Source organism: Cynara cardunculus (genome assembly GCF_001531365.2).
Source record: "Cynara cardunculus var. scolymus isolate 2C chromosome LG 8, CcrdV1, whole genome shotgun sequence".
Classification (NCBI taxonomy): Eukaryota; Viridiplantae; Streptophyta; class Magnoliopsida; order Asterales; family Asteraceae; genus Cynara; species Cynara cardunculus.
Window position 1 is genome coordinate 23,630,300 of NC_037535.1, and position 13,727 is coordinate 23,644,026.

General features: G+C 32.6%; 2 protein-coding genes across 3 annotated transcripts in view; both read left to right on the plus strand.

Moving 5' to 3' along the window:
* Positions 1-2,402: 2,402 nt before the first annotated feature.
* On the plus strand, positions 2,403-7,142 carry LOC112516940 (AUGMIN subunit 2). Its single transcript, XM_025124200.1, has 6 exons — positions 2,403-2,651; positions 3,550-3,672; positions 5,288-5,392; positions 5,726-5,794; positions 6,306-6,419; positions 6,723-7,142. The coding sequence occupies exons 1-6, from the start codon at positions 2,523-2,525 to the stop codon at positions 7,035-7,037; spliced, it is 855 nt and encodes a 284-aa protein (XP_024979968.1). The 5' UTR covers positions 2,403-2,522; the 3' UTR covers positions 7,038-7,142.
* A 4,597-nt stretch (positions 7,143-11,739) lies between these two features.
* LOC112517061 overlaps positions 11,740-13,727 on the plus strand; it is an 11,287-nt gene continuing 9,299 nt past the window's right edge. Inside the window, exons 1-2 of one of the 2 annotated variants that reach the window (XM_025124372.1) lie at positions 11,740-12,033; positions 12,196-12,281. In XM_025124372.1, the coding sequence (XP_024980140.1) occupies positions 11,839-12,033; positions 12,196-12,281 (281 nt within the window). In that variant the 5' untranslated portion in view covers positions 11,740-11,838. The remainder of the gene's footprint in view (positions 12,034-12,195; positions 12,282-13,727) is intronic. The other variant, XM_025124373.1, reaches the window with a different exon arrangement.

Sequence of the window (13,727 nt, forward strand, 5' to 3'; positions counted from 1 at the left end):
TGGCAAAACATGTATACGTTGAATGCTGGAGTCGGGACATGTAATACTTTTTCTATTTGAGCACGGGTTGAGTCGAGTTGAATTGCAGGATCCGTATTCATTCTGTAGCAGATCTTTACAAGAGCAATTTGGATTGACCTTGGTTCGTTTAGAAAATATGGCTCGAGGAAACACATATGCAACATTTAAGAATAACTGTATACCAACTCCTCAGAACTTAGTTAACTCCATTAACACGTGCAAATTTTCGTTTGTAATTCATAGTAGATTTTTAACTTTTATGTAGGTGAAAAATTAATCTGGATTGATGCAAATGTACGAAAAATATTTATCAGTTTATCAATAATCTCGTTTTGTTTTGATTACTGCCAAACAAAAACTCAATGTGATTTCGTGTTCTAGTCGTTTCATTGTGTTTAATAAGGTAATTATCATATAATTCCACCAAAAAATGATACCGAGTCATATTCAGTAAAAACATGCAAAGATCGAATCGTATAAGTTATCTCGGAGCACGTGCTGCCTGTGAAACTTGAAATACAAATTTCTTGTGAAGGACGTCGTTAAGAAATCTTCATAAATTCAATCTGAATTAAGACTTTTATTCATTTGATCGTAAAGTTCTTAATGGTAAATACATACCACAAGATTTTCTAATTAAATGAATGGACAAATTGCATGAAAAAATAATGTACTTTAACTTGAGACCTATTTTGAATAACATATTTTCAAAACTTTCATTTTGGTACCTAAGATGTAAAATTTTAAATATTTAAGTATCGGGGTAACCGATTGAAGCATTAACCGGTTATCATGCTGATGTGGCGAGTGATTTGAAGTGGGTGCGAAAAAAGTGAACTAACCAAGATGGTGGACAACTCTAAAAAGTTCAGATTTGACTGTTTACAGCATGGGACCAGATTACCCAAGCTGTCAGCCAAGTAGACGAAACAAGGGAATATCCAAACGTTTCAGTGGTTTCCATTTCGATGGTGACATTAACATCCTTTACCATCTTAGTCGACTCTTGTTTCTCCACTCACTTAAATTTCCGCATATTAGTGTTTGTGTTTATCAAACAAATGTTTTTTTTTTCAAACAAAAAATATACAGAAAAAAATGCATTAAACAAAATCGGTTTTATAGGACATCTAAAAAGTCTAAACGTTATCATAGAATACTTTATAGGAGGAAGCTTTGTAGTTTGGTACTATAAACTTAGGTTTTCTTGTAAGTATTCTATTAGGATGCTTACACATTCTAATCGTCCTATAAAACCGATTCTGTTATAGTAACGACGCCTATACAACATTTCCCGAAGGTTCACTACTCTTGAATTGACGTCAAATATGAAATATAGAGACATAACGCAATGTATAACCAATAAGTGCGAGGCTTTGCACATGGGAAATCAACCGGCTTTTGGTGGCAAAAGATGCATTGGTTACAAAACCGTTGCTTTTTGAGTCAGAGGTTCATCCTAGCAGACGATCGTACTTGATATTGTCCGCTTTATCCACATATAGACTCATGGTTTTAAAATGCATCTGGTAGATGAAATATCTAGTCCCTTATGAAGCAACCTTAGTTCATTTTCTCAACCGATATGGGATCTTACAATCCACCCCCAGGGAGCCTAGCGTCCACGTTGACACACTAGGTTCGTGACTCTGATACCATTTATAACATCCAAGACAATCATACAAGATATTGTTCATTTTATCCATACCTAGACTCATGGTTTTAAAATTCGTCTAATATAACAGATATTCAATCCCTTATAAGACAACTTTAGTTCTCCTCTTCAACTCATGTGAAATCTTCCAAACTTCAAAAAAGTAAAACATATGTCTTGGAGTATATATAATTTTTTTTGAGTAAATTACGTTTTTAGTCTCCATGGTTTGTTGAATTTTCTATTTTCGTCCTTATGATTTTGAAATTATGATTTTCATCCTTATAGTTTAATTTATTTTCATTTTTGTCCTCATGATTAAAACTTTATTGTTTTTTTCATCCCTATGGTTTACAATTCATTTTTATTTTAGTCTCTCATTCTTAAAAGTAGTGTTTAACCGTAAGGATGAAAATAGAAATGAATTGCAAATCATAGGGACTAAAACCGTAATTTGAAAATCACAGAGACGAAATCCAAAATTTATAACAAACCATAGGGACAAAAAATGTATTTTTAGTTTTTTTAATTTAAAGAAATTAGAGAGAATTCATTGGAGATGTTCTATGATGATAAGATGGAAAATGAAAGGCAACTGAATGTTGGTTAAAAAAAATTGGAGGGCCAAAAATGGAAGGTGACTGATAGTCTAGGGACTGAACTGTTTGTTTTTTATTTAGAAATTGGGATCTTCAACTCAACAACCACTGCAAGAGATAGTCTGCTCCTTTTCCAATTTCAAAATTCAAGCCGGCCAAAGTGACAAACAGGCACGAAGATCACAAAACAGTTGTTCATCAAGTGTTTGATCCAGAAAATCTGCAAATTAAGAAAGCGAATTGTTGGAATGGCGTCGATTCAAGGAAGCGACAGTGGCTGGGTGGGAAGAAAACCTCTCAGACGACTTGGTGGTATGTCAGATGCCCTTTCCATCGCCGCCGAACTCGGTTTCTCTGTTGCTCCTCCTCCATCCCAGGTTAAACTTCTTTCACTGTGATCTTGTACTCATTCGCTTCAAATTCATGTTTAATTTGGGGATTTTAGGGATTAGGTATCTGCAATGCGCAAACGAGGTGATTGGTGATCATTGTTGGTTAGGTTTGTTACTTTGTTGACCCGCGGTTCGGATTTATGCTTTGAAGTTAGATATATAGTCGAGTGGCATTGATCAAGTTACAATTTTCATCAAGATGAAAGGTTTACCTATTTGAAGATTTTGACTGGACATAGATATATGAAGGTCGGAAGGGTTTCCATCTGATTGCTTAGAAGTTGTGCATCATGATTGATTGTGTACTTTAATCCCAAATGACTAGCGTTTGAGAGCATCTATATGCTTCCTTTTGAAGTTTAGATTCTACAGTTAGCGGAACAAGCAAAATTTCCAAAAATGGCAACTACAGATATTCAAGAATTAGGGTACCTTGACACACGGCATTTGTAGTTTCAGTTAGCTGATATTTATTCATTTGATTCGCCATTTATCGGTCATTGTTAAAAGAGCTCTATTGTGCGAGTTCAACAGTCCTTGACTGTATATTACTTTCACATGCTAAAGACAAGTGAATGGAAACACCGAACACTTTGTCCATTATTTTGAAATGTGTTTGATACTAACGTTTTGTAAGTGTGATCTATCGATTGTTGAAAATGAAGAAAACTATAGGTTATTGCTGAGACTCACAACAGCCAGAAACTAAAGTTCATATGGTTTGTTGGATCGTAGAATTATGGTGGTTTGACATTTAACAGAGATTATGTATATGATGGTGGTTTGACAGTTTGATTTTGTTATCAATGGTCTCTTTATCATTAAATATTATAATGCTTGCATTTGCCATTGAATTTTTGTTTGTTTTCGTTTTTTTATTTAGGAAGACTTGCAGAATTCATCAGCTGGTGGTGAAAAGGGTGATGACTTGATACGTGTCTTGAGGGAGCTTACCTCTGTACAAAGAAAAATTGCAGATTTACAAGTGGAACTTCAAGGTCGTAAGGTGACGTTGTCAGTATTTGGTTCTTCTTTTTAGTTGCATTTTCATTTGATTGGTTGTAGAGTTTTAATTTGGGAAAAGAAAGAAAAAAAACATAACGACTTTCTTTTGCTTCCACTTACGCTATATTCAATTGTTTCAATCTATCATTCTACTAAGAAGTCTTTTTGGAGAACAGATCTAATGTGCCTTTTAGAGTTAGAGCCCAATCCCCTTATACCAAAAGAGGATATTGTCTTTCATGATTTGAGTTGTTGAAAATAAGACTCAGGTGAAAGGCAATCAAGACACAGGAGCCGAAAATATGGGACAAACTCTTTTAGAGTGATGAGACATGGGTCTGTCATACTCATATCCATACCTCAAAAAGCTTATTAATTTTACAAACTATAGTAATAGACAGGGATCTCTACGTTCCTAGTGGACAACATAAGTTGAGTTCACATATTAAGAGAAGTGTTACATTTGATATTTAAGATTTTCTTCTTGGCATATTACATCACATTTCAGGTGTAAGCTAGGAGAATTTTAACATTCAACCTTTCTGTTAGAAATTTAAAACTTTACAGTCGAGAAGAGATTATGATAACCCCCTTGTACAGTACATCAAGTGACTGTTTCTACAATCTCTTGCATGGCAAAGGTAGGCTGGTCTTTTTGTTTGAGAACACTGTAAACAATGCGATCTTGTATATAACTCAAGACAACCTTAAAATAGAAACCTTTGAGTGTGAAATTCTCTATCTAATTTCTTCAAAGAAGTAAATTATTTAGATGGAAAAAGGTTATGTTTGAATTCGATGGCAGATGTGGTTATGGAAATTCATGGAAACACTGCTGCTAAACTTTCACAGATAAGCGATTTAACCAAAATGGCCGAATAAATTTTCACTCGCCCTTTCTATAATGTTCTGCAGACCAGCTTCCTTTCATCTATATATCAGCATTTTATTGTAATCACACCTTTCTTGAAAATTTTGGTTTCTTTAACTAATTCCGATGCTATTTGGTTTTAGAACTATTAAATGCACAAGAAAACATGTTCCAATGTGTAGTACTTATTCTTTATGTGGGTTTCAACATATTATTGGCTGTGTAGCTGCGTTCTTCAAGTGAAGTCGTAGGGGGTGTTTGGTTTGATGAAATGGTTTTGAGGGATTTGGATTTCGTGGAAGGATTTGGAATTGGAGGAATATGGATTTGGAATCTTTGGTGTGTTTGGTTTGATGGATATGGAATGGAATGGAATTCCATTTTTTATAAATAATTATAAAAATAATTAAGGTATCTTTTTATTAATGAATTATTAGAAAACAAATGTTTTTAACATATTTTAAAACATTATTATATACAAATCCTACGAAATCCTGTGAAATCCCAACCACCCCCGTGGGATTTCAAAAATCCTATGTTTGAGGGATTTCAAACCCAGGAAATCCTTCAAACCAAACATGGGATTGGAATGAATTTCAATTCCAAATCCAATCCAATCCAATCCTACAAACCAAACGGGACCTTAATGTTATCCAATATACTGATTCTATCTGTTGAGAGACTAGGACCAAAATCAGTTAAACATATAATTTGTGAATGTTGATCTCTTTTTTGGACCTTTCAGGAAGATAAAAATGTTGCGCACTTGACACATGTGAGTGAAATGGAAAAGAAGATAGAAACTTTGGCAAGGATCACTACTATATTGAAGGATGTTATCCAGAATAAGGTAATGCAGCAGTTGATGCCTTCTTTGAATATTTCTATCAAGCATTGTGTTGTCTTCTTAGGCAGCAGCAAACGTGAGGCTGAACTCCATTGTTTAGAAGCTTTTTAAGTTCAGTTGCTTTTTCTAGTGTTTTGGTTAAATTACATAAATGCCCCTAATTGTGCTTCTTAGATGTTCTCTTATTAAATTCTTGTTGCAACTTCTTATGGTTGTTCATCATGCTTTAGTTTTTCGTCAAATGGGATATGTAACGGAGTAAGAGGAAATCCGACAGCAATGTTTCATGAGATTCTTGTTTAGAGCTTTCTCATATGTTTTTTACTTGACTTGCAGGACCGAATTATAGCTCGTCTTCAACAACCATATTCATTAGACTGCATTCCGGTGGAAGCAGAATATCAGGTTAGTTGTTAGAATTGCAGAAAGCCAATTTTACAAATCAACATGCTTGGTCTTACTTGCTCTACGTGTGTTCTACCTTTCTTGCCTTTTCGTCTGTTCTCAATGCACGTACTCGTTACTTATTCTTATTTTTTGATGTATATTATATTTATATACAGCAAATACTTATGCACGCTCACTTTTGGTGAGGTTTTAACCCTTGACCTCTTGGGAGGCTGGGCTCTACCGGTAACTCGGGTACAGTTGGGCCAATGACCCTTTGGTTACTTATTTTATTATTTTATTTTCGTGCTTCTTTTACCATACGTTGGTCTTTATTCCTTCTACCTGTTTGCTCACACTCTTGCACAAGTTGGGGGTCTTCACAGAAACAGTTGTTTAGTCCTGTTGGAGGTAGAGTCAAGTCTGCTTACATCTCCCCAAGACCCTACTTTCGAGTGGGATTTACCGGCCAGTTTGGTTTCCTTTGATTACAATCAAGATGCTTACCTTTTTCACCTGGGGTTTGCAGAAACAATTTTCCGAGCTGTTGATGAAGGCTGCCAGTGATTATGGTGCTCTAACGGCATCTGTTGCAGATTTCCAGTGGACTCAGAACTTTAAAGAGCCACCGTCTGTATGGGGGGTATGTCTCTATTAACAGCTGACCGTCGTCGTTATATATATTGTTAGAATGAACAAGTTACAAAATAGCTAAGGGATTACGGTTTGCTTTTGAATTTATATTTGTCTATTTATTATCAGGATGTTCATCAGTTTTCCATTTTTTGTGGTATTCCCTGAACCCTGAACCCACTAACTGGGTTTCTCATGGTTCTCATAAGAACGTTCCCCTAACGGAATAATGGGGTTTTGGATCGAGTTTAATTAAGATCACAAGTCAACCGGTTCAATACGTATTAATAGTGAAATTGTTGGTATGATGTAGGAGATGCTTCGACCAATCCCTGTAGCATTGGCATCGTGTACGAGGTTCTTTGAAGCGATGACCGCCATGAGAGAATCCTTTGCAACCCTTCAAAAACTGAGGTTAGGGCCCTCCGAGTCTGGGATGAAAATGGACGTTTCTCGGAGAACAACATCAATCGACTCCGATTGCGTGACTCCACCTCCATGGGGAAAAGAATCGAGTTTTGATGATTTGGGTGTTAGAAGGCAAGAACAGGACATAAACAGTAGTGATTTAGATGGCATGAGCAACCGAAGATTGTCGTGGCCTTTGGGGAAGCCAAATGTTTCATAGATGCTTTCGGTTCGAGTCGAATGGTTATTTGATGATGAATTTGTTGGTTTTATTGTGTGTATCTTTGGGCATGTTTTATATGAAAAAAGAGTTCGATTTGGGATGTATATGAGTGAGAATGATAGTGCTTAATTTTAACCTTAGAATTGTTTGTTTACCTCTTAATGGTTTCATTAAGAGGCAGTCTCTGAATCTTTAAGAAATGAATCTTGTTTGGTACAAAAAATCTACCTCTTAATGGTTCTAAAACTCTGTGAATGATTTTGTATATTGAATCTCTTTTAACCATTCAGTGTCCTAATTTCGTTGTAATTAATTACGAAACAATTATATTTCATTTTTTACATTATATCATGAGAGTCTCTTAATCATTATGATCACTTAATTATTTTGCATTAAATCATTTAGCAACTGTCCATTTTAATATGATATCTTTGTTTGTTTTTAAGAGTTGTTGAAGTCTGAATTCTTATTTTATTTCTGAATGATAAGAGTGATACTGTCCATCTTGTCTTCTTTTATGGATATCAATTTAAGGACCGTTTACTAAACATTTACCAGGTAACGCTTACTGATATCATTTACCTTACCATTTGAGAATCTTATCCAGTAAGAGGCATAACAAAAACCGATAGTTTTATATTGTAAGTAGGGAAAAAACTCTTACCTGATAAGCATTTACCGGGTTTAAGACACTTACCAACAATTTATTATGGTGGCCAAAAACGTCATTGGTTAAGGAAATTTCATTAGGAAAAAAAATCGAAACAGTATATCCTTATTTTCAGAGTAAGCTACCTTTTTCGTTCACATGATTTTCTGAAAATTGCTATTTTTGTTTATGATTTGCTGTTTATTTCTGACCCCAGTAAGAGGACGGTCAAAGGTAATAAGACTTATTGTTGATTTTCATTTTAAGTAAACACTTTTACCTTTTATCCGGATAGGCGTCTCTTAATGGGTAAGAGATTAGTAAACGAGACCTTAGTCTTTTTACTCTTTTATATGAATTTTCTATTTAAATTAGTAATATTTTATCGTATTATAGATTATATGTTATTGTGTATATATACAACCGAAATGAACTTCCGAGACCTTCTTCACCATTCCCTCAGCCTGTTCGCAATAGGGACGAAGCCAGAAAACTCAACTGGGGTAATCCTCTTCAATTTAACATAAACATAAACATTCAAAAACATTATATTGATAGTAGACACTAGACATGGCCAAAAACCGGTCCCGCACCGAGCCCAAATTGGTCCTGGGCTGAAACAGTAACAATCCGGACCGGTCTCGAAATACTAAGACCCGGTTAAAGGTATTTGTAGCCATACAATACAACATGGTTGTCAGAGCATAAAACTCTCCTAAATTATAAAATTTATTATAAACATAGCTGCCGAAAATGTTTTGAGAACCTTCCATTAAAGATGCTCGAAGTCGATATTACGTTTGAATCCCAGACAAAAACATCATACAAGAATAGAAGTTAAGGTGAAAAGTGTAAAACACTTTTAACCTATCAACTCATGATTTGTGTTTTAAAAGAGAATTGATCAAGTATTTTTCGTTACCTGCTGATCTAATGGAACTCTTCAATCAGATTTTATCTGATAATAAAAATCATTTCTTACCAGTCTTATCATAACCTTGATTATTATTACTGGAATCCAACCCCTTAAATCCTATATTTAAATATCAATCATAGAAATAGATAATGGGAAACATGGGTTTGATTTGTTTGTTTTTCATTGTTGTGAGTTGTGACGAATAATACGATTCATTCACACCACGTGCTTTCACAATTATTTCATTTATTAAGAATATATATTTGTCAGAAAATTATTGGATTATAATTAATTAATTTAGAAAATAAAAGGGAAAAGATTAAAGTGAAAAAAAGATAAAAAAGAGTTTGACATCGTTTACCAAACGTTTATTCGAATAAGCGCTTACCAAGGTATACTATCTTATCGGATGAATATGAAAGGACCAAGAATCTTACCCGGTAAGCATGAAGGTAACGACTGAGAATCGTATTCTGTAAATGATGGCGACGACTCTTACCACAGTTAGTGTTTACCGGGTAAATTATTGCATACGATTATGTTTTGGTGGATTAAAATCTTACCCGGTAAGTAAGTGATAGTGTTGAATCTTGTCGGTAAACACTTGTCTGAGTAAGCGTTTGGTAAACGATCCCTTTATAATTGTTGATTTTATATTGAATTATTATTTAATAGTTATAGCAATAACTAAATTATATTATATTAAATAAACATAAAACAAGATTAAGAACAGGTTTTTGTTATGAAGTACCAAACTTATAATTTGTAACGTGTATTTTTTAAAATAGAGAAAATTGATAATTTATTTGAAATTTGATTGGCCAATTATATAAATAAAGAAAATACGAGAGAGATGTGAAATTCTTTATCATTAAAATTACAAAACTACCCAACATTTCATTATAAAAATATATTTTCAAAGGGTATATTTGTAAAAATGACATCTTTCGTTTCCTTTTTTCTGTTCAAGAACGTGAAAAATTATTCCCTTTGTTTTGTACGAGTGTCTATTGGTTCTAGAGAAGTTAACGGGAAATTCACCCTCAAAAGGGTATTCGCAGTTTACATCTTTCAGCTACTGTTTCAATTAACATTTGACAGTTGAGAAACGAGTGAGATAATAGGTTTTCTAAAATGAAGAAAATTAAGATTATGAACTGATTTTTTGCTTGTACTTCTTTAACCAGAATAGTCGTTCAATTAAGATTACAAACGCATCGTTGAAAGAAAGCTAAATATAGAAAATATAAGGTTAACACGTAATCATTATACTTACGTATGTGACGTCTGTTACTTACAAGCTTATTTATGAGATTTAATTTAAACGTGACGTATGATCTTTAACTGATGAAATTTATACGTTTTAAATCACATTAAAATTTTGTTTGTAAAACAGTAATATCATCTGCAACACTGGTTTGACGTCAATTATATATATGAAAGAGAAATTTTATGTTTTCCAGATATTGAATAGATAATGTTAAATATAACTGATTTATGTTAGAATCAAGTTAAATTAGACATTAAGACTGTCAAAAATAAGTCCTTATATTTATATGTATAAGGAAGAAATTAATAAATAAAAGTATATCTAGCAATGGACAAATTGCATGAAAAAATAATGTACTTTAGCTTGATTCCTATTTTAGGTAACGTATTTCCAAAACTTTCATTTTGGTACCTAACATGTAAAGTTTTAAACATTTAAGTACTTGGCTGACCAGTTGAAGCGTTAACCAGTTACCATGTTGATGTGGCGAGTGATGTGGTATCTAACTCAGATTATTTGCTGACATGGATATCTTAATCTAACCGGTTAATGTTTCAATACGTTTAACTGGTTAATGTTTCAACCGTTACCCAGATACTTAAATGTTTAAAAATTTTATTTTAGTAGGTATCAAAATAAAAATTTTAAAAATACATTATCTAAAATAAAAATTAAATTAAAATACATTATTTTTTTATACAATTTATCTGTGGATTATTTTTTCAAATGTTTATTACAATTTTCAAATATTTCTAGAAAAAAGTTTAGAAAGATATAATATTGGTGGACTGAATTTTTCATAAACCACCCATGGTATGTTTAAAGTTGCAATTACGCCCCCTATATTATGAAAAGTTGGCAAACAGATCCAAAACTTAGGAGTCGTTTTTTGTTGCAAATATTAACTTCTGGCATATCATATCTTGATAGATTGACGTAATACTCTACCGTGTACATTTCTATAATAATGGTATTTTTCTAAAACAAAACTTTGTTGTTCAGCGCCTTGAATCAGCAATCATTTCGGAGGATCAGGTTGGCATTTGCAAACAACTTGATGCAGTATCTTCCTTCAACCCTTTAAATCAAAATCTACCGACTCATTCATGTTATGATTTTCTACATACAAGGTCTTCTCGTTCCAACATCTCTGACGTATCGACGTGCCATCTATTCTCTTTTAGATGCTGTTTGATAGTTACTGAATGGTTTGGTGCAGAATGATTAAGTGGTCAAAATGATCAAGAGGCTTCATACTATAGTGTAAAATGGAATACAGTTGTTTGGTAATTGTTTACAATTAAATTTGGTCGGCCATACATGATTGTTTGGTATGACTTGATGGTATAAAAATTGGCTTATTTCGTAAGCTTTCCAAAGCGGAGCTTTATGAAACAACCCTCTAAAACAAAAACCTTCACAATCTATACAGATTATTTTAATCCACATTAACAATTTTATCCATACTTGACTTAACGTGGGTCCGTTTGTCTTATTAATATGATACAATAAAACTTTCAAATCCGATGTTTCCTACAACGAAAGGGGCCTCACTTGAATTATACCATAATACAAGGGTCAAAAGTGAAATAAAGAAAACAGTATGAACCTTATTTGCAAATTAGTAAATGCGTCCCCAGGATCATCCGGTGGGTACTTCTTTACGCTAACATTTCTTCTTCTGACCATTATCCTATATCTCTATCTTACAGAAGGGGACAGGTTTCAGATCCCTAGGCAAAGTTACGATTCTGCCCCTATATCTTCGTAGTAGTTGTAAGTTAACTTCTATATCCTTTTCCATTAATGCCCCCCTTTTCCCTCTCTCGAAACTGCTTCCGTCTTCTACGTGTCGTCGCCGGAAACCGCCACCTCAGCCACCGTATTGAAGTTATCCGAATTCATCTTAGAGAGAGAAAGAGATATTACACACAGTAGTCAGTAGTGTGTGTGTTTTTGATGCATGAATGGCTATGAATTGCATAAATGCAATCTGATCATCTGTGGTTTGTTTAATAATGGTTGCTTTGATACTCGTGGACTGATCCGTTTCATTGTTATGAAGTTCGACAGTGTTTTTGTTTTCCCGCTCTTTTCTTTTTCTTCTTCTTCTTCGCAGCAAACCTTATGCATTGTTGGATTCATCAATCTCCATCAGGTTCTGAATCGTATTTGAAGTTATTATTCGTTGTGTATATGCGAGCATTGGATTTATATATACATATATATATATATATCAGATTTGATATGTTTCTATATAGATCGTCGGGCTTTCTTAGTATTTTTTTGAAGACTGAGCACTTGTGTTTGTGTTTTTGAGCTTTATGCAGGGCTTAGAGCGTGCTTTTTCATGGCGAAATGCTACGCTGCTCGCGACTTTTTTAGTTTAACCGGTCTACAGATCGGGTACGAATCTTCTTCTTTTGGCTTATTCGTACATATCATTTGAGTTGTTTATTTAAGGCTTATACGCATAGAATATGGCTTAATCGTACATATAAAAATGGTGTGTTACCTTATTCAATCATAAATATGACATCCCTACCCTTTATTTAAATAAGTGTCCTTATAATGAGACATCTCATCTCTGGTTTTTTTATGATTTTTTGTTTTGATGTTCAAATAATTAATATTGTAGAGTAAATCGGTCATTTATGTTACTCAGATGATCGGTTCAAATGAAAAAAAATAATCACCATCTATTTATTTAGACCGACAAATTTATTCGGACAGAACTTAATAAAAAAATTTGGTGGACACTGGAATTTTCCTAGCTGTTTAATGGGAAAGAAATGGAAATAAGTTTTTTATTGGTGTTCTTAGATAAATAAAAAAAGGGAAAAAATGTCATTTCTATGAATATATTCTCTATATTTGTTTTTATCAGCTTTTCCATTATGAGAGATTTTGTCGTAAATGTCACTTTCCTTCAGTTTTAGTTTTTCACTAATAACAGTGTTAAATAGTGTAATATTGAGTTTTTGGAAGGATTTTAGCTTGGCACGTTTACCAATTACTTTTTCACAAAATTCACCTAACTTCGATTAATCACCTTATTAGATAACATCCTTGTTCATATAGTACTAGAAGCGTACTCGCGCAATGCAGCGAGATATATCATGATTTTAATATTTCAATTTATTATTTATCTCAGTTGATGTTATAATATGGCTTTATGTGAATTTGAGAAAGCGATGATGTTTTTATTTTTGAATAAAATATATGTTTGAAGATATCGTAAAAATTTGATTAAAAATTATCGATATTAGTATCAAATTAACTATTTGAAATTCCTTATTTTTTTTATAATTTTTTAATTCAATTTTTTTATAATTTAATTTATGTATAATAACGAAATAAATTTATATTTAGTTTACTAATATATTTTTTTATAAAGATAATAATTATTTATTTTGTTGGAACTCGATAATTATTCTAATTATATTTTAGATTTTTTATATTTTAAGATGAGATATTCATTCTCTATTTGATTATGTTTATACATAATTATTTATACGAATTCAAACATCGAGCTTATATAAGTTGTACTTATGCATAATTACTTGTAATCTTGAATTTTAACTAATATGCATCAATATACAGTACTTTATGCATAACAAAAATATATCGATATTCGTATCAAATTAACTATTTAAAATTCATCATTTTTTGTRYAATTTTTTAATTCAATTTTTTATTATAATTTAATTTAAGTACAATAACGAAGTAATTTATATTTGATTTAATAATATAATTTTCTTATAAAGATAATAATTAATTATTTTGTTAGAACTCGATAATTATCCTAATTATATTTTAGATTTTTTATATTTTAAAATAAGATGTTTTATC

Excerpts from the sequence above, each read along its gene's own strand:
- LOC112516940 (XM_025124200.1), top strand. The coding sequence starts at position 2,523 with ATGGCGTCGATTCAAGGAAGCGACAGTGGCTGGGTGGGAAGAAAACCT. Across the intron at positions 2,652-3,549 it reads TTGCTCCTCCTCCATCCCAG|GAAGACTTGCAGAATTCATC; the intron begins GTTAAACTTCTT and ends TTTTTTATTTAG. Across the intron at positions 5,795-6,305 it reads CGGTGGAAGCAGAATATCAG|AAACAATTTTCCGAGCTGTT; the intron begins GTTAGTTGTTAG and ends TGGGGTTTGCAG.